Genomic DNA, 6000 nt, shown 5'->3' on the forward strand with positions numbered 1-6000 from the left:
TATCTTTGAATTCGTAATCTCCGTTGTACACCAGCTGCTGCCTAGAGAAAGTGTTCGAATAGGTCTCTTTTTGCAGATACGCAGTACTGTGTCCGCTTTATCACATCTTCAGTGGCTTTCTTGATGACCGACGCCGGAATTCTACGGCAGACATCCGTTATTCTTGGCTTGAACTAATCTGACGTCCATCTTGATCATGTACGCACGATCTTTCACATAACCTCAAATAGAGGTCAGGTAACCTAGCCGGCCAATTTACAGGCCCATCCCGTCCAATCTATTGTGCATGAAAAGTCGCATCTAGCCAGTTTCGTGCTCAGCTGCTGCTGTGTGCAGCTGCCCCATCCTGCTGATACCATAGATGTGACAGCGGTACTTCGCGGAGGAACTCATCCACCAAGTATTTCATCCATGTAGCCCTATCCAGTCAATGTGGGATTGAAGAAGATGGGACCGATAGTAGCACTGGCATAAATTCCACACCCCACATTGAACGACCACTGGTACTGGTGCCGTGTCTGCTATACCCAGTGTGGATTGGAGTCACTCCAATAGTGTGCATTATGTTTAATTTACCTAGGCATTTCTGGGAAAATTGGCTTCATCTGTGCACAGGATGTCGCTCAAAAAGTCCGGTGACTCATCGGCTTTTGTGAGGACCCGATTTGAGAAATCTAGACGATTTTGCAGGTCCCTATCTTCCAAGCATTGGTGTTGGTTAAGATGGTATGGGTGAAAGGCCATCATTTAGAATCCTTCAAACTGATGGCTTAGAAATTGGTGCCTGGGCAGCCATGTTCCGCATGCTAGCATGAGGCCATATATGTTAGAACATCCATGCATAGGCTAGGACTCAAAGATGGAGTCCTCTGCAGCTGTTTCTTGAAGCTGCCGGTTTGTCCCAGGTTTTCATAATTTCTTATGACAGTCGATGCGTTTGGTCTACTGCCACACTTCCATGACTGATATATATATATATATATTTGCGGCCTTCCTCATGTTGCCATTTGCAGATCCCTAGACAAGGATCATGTTTTCATTCTGCTCATCAGAGAAAGGCATGGTGACTGGGACAAAATAAAACGCACCTTTAAACCTTTGAACTGACATAGTCAATTTGCTTTTCTGGTGATAGGTTTTGTGGCAAAAAAAAAAGCATCCATGCACTTTATCTATGCTAAGACAACAGCTATCACAGCTTGTTTCCAACTAAAACCAAACGCTACATTTTTTTCGGCTGGGGCATGGCAGATAAGGCACTAGCTTGATCACGATGTTTTTATTTCTTTTGTTTCGTTCTGGATAACTCAGAAGGAGCCTGTTTGAGGGTGCTGCTTTATAATCCGGGAGGAAGCGCAGTTTTGCAGGGTTTATTTATCAGTCGGAAAAAAATTAGCATGCGATTAGTACATTGCTAAAAATACCGCAGTTAATGTCCCTTGGCTGTGCCTTCAAATGCCTCATTGACACTTTAATAATCAGGATAGTACATCTCAAGTTAGATAATGAATTACAATTAGCTAATTAAATCTCTAACGAAACATTACTGGCACCTACTCCACTGTACAATATGCACTAGGTTTTCTTCGAGTAACGCATTGCTATATTTTTTAAAATCTTGGTGCACGATAGTGGGGCAGTCTGTATATATTTATCACCTTTGCATGCAAGTGACCATGTTTCCATCCTTAATAAATGTTGTAAATTATTAGAAATGCTTTTTTTATTTTTCGTGAGTCTCTAGCATTGCTTACTGGAAAGAGAAGAGATACTGAGACACACAACATTCACGTGCATTTCACACACCATTGATAAGACTCTGCCGAAGGGGTCACTAAAGTCTATGGTTTTTTTTTTTAATGGTCAGAAACGTACGCAAAGCAGTTTAAAGTGTGGTGAACATACAGCAACATATTCATTCTCTACGCATAGGCTATCCATATTTTTAAAAATAATTTTTGCTACCTCCATCTCTTTCAAAAATATAATAACCTTAGTCCTGTGTGCATACTTAACTATATTGTGTATGTGCATGGTGTTTACAGAAATTTAAAACAGAATGTTGAAGTGACAAAATACGTATGAGGCAGCCGCTGCTAGTGCTTCTAATGCGTGTGTGCTCCTATTGTCAGAATTTCTCTAAATAAAGTGAAAGTATGAATTAAAAGTCATGCACATTCGCACCAACAATGATGCAGTAAGCTATTTATGAGCCCCAGTAAAATTTCAAGTGAAAAGGTCAAAGAAAGTCAATAGAAACTGCAAATGATGTGGGTGAAAAAGCTCTGGTAATGGCACTTTAGGTGTGTGTGTCTGCGGGGAGGGAGGGGGCTTCTGCATCGCCCAGTGAAGGCTCAGTCCCCCCCTTGGAAAACTCCAGAGGGGACTCGGGCCCTGGAGCCCCCCCCCGTAGTCAGTGCCTATGGAAGAGCCATAGCTGACTTGCTCTGGTGGTCTAGCCAAAACTTCTGTCTTCGGACACACCTGGCCATTCACTGAAAGTTGTCACACATACAGCTTCAACAGCTGCAGGTTGTTATCACCTGAATTGCGGACCCACCTCTCACAGCTCCTGGCCATGTGGCCTTTTTCTCCGCAGTTGTAGCACACACCTCTCTCCTGCACCTCCAACGCGCACACGCCATCAGCGGACACCTTCATTTCTTGCGCTACTTTAGGTATGTCACTCTCTTTCTCCTAGTGCGGGATGGGGAAAATTGAAGTCTCTGGTTTAAAATTCCTGCGGAAAGGCTTGTTACCCTTTGCTTCCTGGATTCAGATATCGCTTTGTCACTCCTCTCTGATTGTCGCGGCATAGTACGGAAACTTTGGCACATGCAGTAATCCTCGGCGAGTTCTGCTGCTCTCTCTTTTTGGTCTATGAAGTTGGCGTGAAATGCTAGACTGAAGTGTCTGAACAAAGCCTTATTAGCCCTATCGTAGCCTTGCACTTTCTCCTAGGATAAGCAATTGATGAAATAGTTAGCAATACTAAACCGGATTAGCACTGGTAATCTCTTGGTCCACAAGTCCCAGCTGACATGCTCTTTATCACACACTCATTCAAAACCGGCGAAGAAATTAACTATATCCTCGTCTGCTCTGAAAGTGTGGAGCTTGCATCATGCTGTCTGCCATCTAAGTATCTGGCTTTTCTGCTCAGGCTCTTCCATCCTAAGAGCATGCCATTACGCTGCCTCCTGCTCGTGCCTCTCGTGCATTTATACTTCACGCTTGCGTCTTTCTGCCGCTTCACGCTCGCACCTCTCACACTCCTCTGCCTTTTGCTTTCTTTCAACAATAGTTTCCCAAGCCTCGTCAGCTTCCTCGACCATCACATCTTCTGCGTTCATGACGTCAGGAACTGCTGCTTTTGTATTTGCAGAGCCGGCGGAAATGCCCAACTTTTTGCACATTAAAAGGAGGTCCTGCACTTCAAATTTCTCCATAGCGAATTTGTTTGCCTTCAAAATTCACGATTCCTTAAAACTGAAATTTGAATTTCCAGAAAGGTGAATTTCTAAAACAGTGCCCACCAGAAAACACATACTCTCCCAGCATCTGCTTTCTTGTACTAGAGAGAGTCCTGGGAAAATGAAGAGCAAACATCAGGCACTAGCTTGCCTGTCCTTATTGCTAGCATCATGAGACTGCAGAATTTCTCATTCTTCGCGCCCTTTCCTAATGCAATCATTTTTCTGGCTTCACCAGCGTCCTCCCAACTCCTCTCCTCATTTTGCAAAAGCTCTAATTGTTACCTTTTTCCTTTCGTAGGGCCAACCGAAATGCCAATCTGCTCACGACTTTTGAGGAGTTCTTGGATTTCTAACTTATCCATGCGTATACAGTGCACCCTGTGTTTCTTCCCTACTAGTAACTTTAGCCCACAAGACACTATATTCTTGGTCTACGATACAATATCACTAACACAGAACACCATTACCGACTGCCTGCATTAATGAGTCTGGCAAAAAGAGAAGCAAATACGTAGCACTGACCACACCAATGTAGCCAACGCCAACCGATGCCAGCCACTGTTGTGAAAGTCAGGGGTCCGTGCGGCCGTGGAGGTTCCATGGATAGTGGTGTGCCAGGTGCCGGGAGGAAGGTCCTGAGCAATGTTCAAGAGAACAGAAAAAGGTTTATAAACAAATGTACATGATTAAGACTTGCAAAATCGGCTCCAACTCTCGGAGCACACAACATTCTAGAGTCGCACGTCCAAGCCTACCCTCACAGCCATGCGGATTTGCTTTTTATGCCATTTATTTCTCTCTTTCCCCCATTGAGGGAATTCACTGGCCAATGACAAATGCTGAACCATTCACAACAGCCCTCTTCCAATGTCCCACCTTTTTGCAGTACTCCCACTTTTTTTGCCGAACCCCCACTTGTCTCGAACTTTGCACAATACGAGGCAACCATGTGGCAAACAGCGAGCCTGCTGTTGACGTCCTTTTCCTGCAAGCCCTTGACAATGGCCCTGTCATCAATTACTGGCCTCTTCGTTACGGTTAGGAGAGGATGACATTGTTGTCTTGAAGTGAGCTGTCATTTCTGGGCGTTTGAAAAGACAAAAATCTGGAACATGACTGTTGTCCATAAGACTAAAGTGACGCTGATTGAGTTGCCTTGAGAGAACGGTGAGGCGTGATCAGCACCCGTGACACCTGAATGTCTGCTAGTGAAGCGCGCTTTGTTCTGAGGGATCGCCAGGCAGAACAGTTTTCTCCGTTCCGACGTATTTAGATAGAAGCTCCCGAGATAAATATTTGTCTTAAAGGGAGCACTAAAGGAATAAATTATGTTGAGCTAGATCAATAGATTATTCATCTAGAGCGCTATCATTGTTTTCTGTGTGCCAATATATCACTTTGTTGCTTATAAAATGGCCACCAAAGATCCCACTGCTGCTCCTCAATTTGAGCCACCCCATACTAAAAGGGACAAGTTGACGTAATCTCCACGTGAATTCCCTCTATGGCACCTTCTGTGAATCAGCGAGTGCTGACATCACATGAGAGGTAGAACAGTCGACAACAGGTGGTGCTACTCCGATTTTACATTTTCGTCATTTTCTCGCTTACACAAGCTCTCAAGCTCTGTTCTCGCTATGATGAATTTGTTGCCATGGAAGCCTAATTTATCAATCTAGTTGAACCTATTATTTTTCTTCGGTGTCCCTTTAAAGTTATTCCTTAGCCCTTTACCATGGCATCACTCGTAGTCCATGTGAGGGCACAAAATCCGATCTATCCATCCATCCGTCCATCATTCAATGCTTCTGCCCCCTCAGAGGGGATGGTTCCAATACATATAAACCGTTGTTTTGCAGGAGCTAACATCACCTGAACAAAACTTGGCCTACCTGCAGAGGCTTGTGCAGCCTCATCATATGGAGGATATCGCACAAGGTTGTGCATCACCAGTCACAGAACTTCCATTCACATGTGTTTCACGTTTCAACTGGGAAGACTACGCAAGTAGAACTAGCTCCACACTGTTGCACAAGTGCCACTCGGACAGAAGACAAGCTGCTGGCAGAGATGTAATTTCGTCGAGACGCATCATCAGCTGTTTTCTCGATTCGTCTGTGGCAGAAGTTATTTCAAAAAGACTCAAAGAACTTATTAAATAAAATGATCACTCCCTATAAATGAAATTCTGTATTTACTTATCTGCATGGCTTATAAAGCTAGAGTTACACATGAACCTTATTTCAGTGATAACCTGTATATGGCAGCCAGCTCCACACTGTGAAATAGTGCTTACAAATGTTCATACATAGTTTTTTTTAACATTTCTGTCAACTTTTGCAGTTACAGGAAAGAAAATCTCCTGTAACAGATACTATGCGAAATAGCCTGCACAGTGGTACAGGCGGACATAACTTGCATGGCAAACCACAATAATCAGTCAGCTAGTTAACAATAACATTATAATTGACATGTTTAAATCCCACATTTACGTTGCATAATTAAAGTTGCTGATTGTCTAAGG

The 6000-nt window shown here is 43.7% G+C and overlaps 1 protein-coding gene across 4 annotated transcripts in view; it reads left to right on the forward strand.

The window, feature by feature from the left end:
- The window catches only part of HSPBAP1 (HSPB1 associated protein 1), a 36459-nt gene extending 30808 nt beyond the window's left edge, over positions 1 to 5651 (forward strand). For 3 of the 4 annotated variants that reach the window (XM_075693829.1, XM_075693826.1, XM_075693830.1), the window contains one exon: positions 5336 to 5651. In XM_075693829.1, the coding sequence (XP_075549944.1) occupies positions 5336 to 5638 (303 nt within the window). In that variant the 3' untranslated portion in view covers positions 5639 to 5651. Of the gene's footprint in view, positions 1 to 2599; positions 2679 to 5335 lie in introns of all 4 variants that reach the window. The other variant, XM_075693828.1, reaches the window with a different exon arrangement.
- The last annotated feature ends 349 nt before the right edge of the window (positions 5652 to 6000 follow it).

This window comes from Dermacentor variabilis, chromosome 5 (assembly GCF_050947875.1).
Source record: "Dermacentor variabilis isolate Ectoservices chromosome 5, ASM5094787v1, whole genome shotgun sequence".
Lineage (NCBI taxonomy): Eukaryota > Metazoa > Arthropoda > Arachnida > Ixodida > Ixodidae > Dermacentor > Dermacentor variabilis.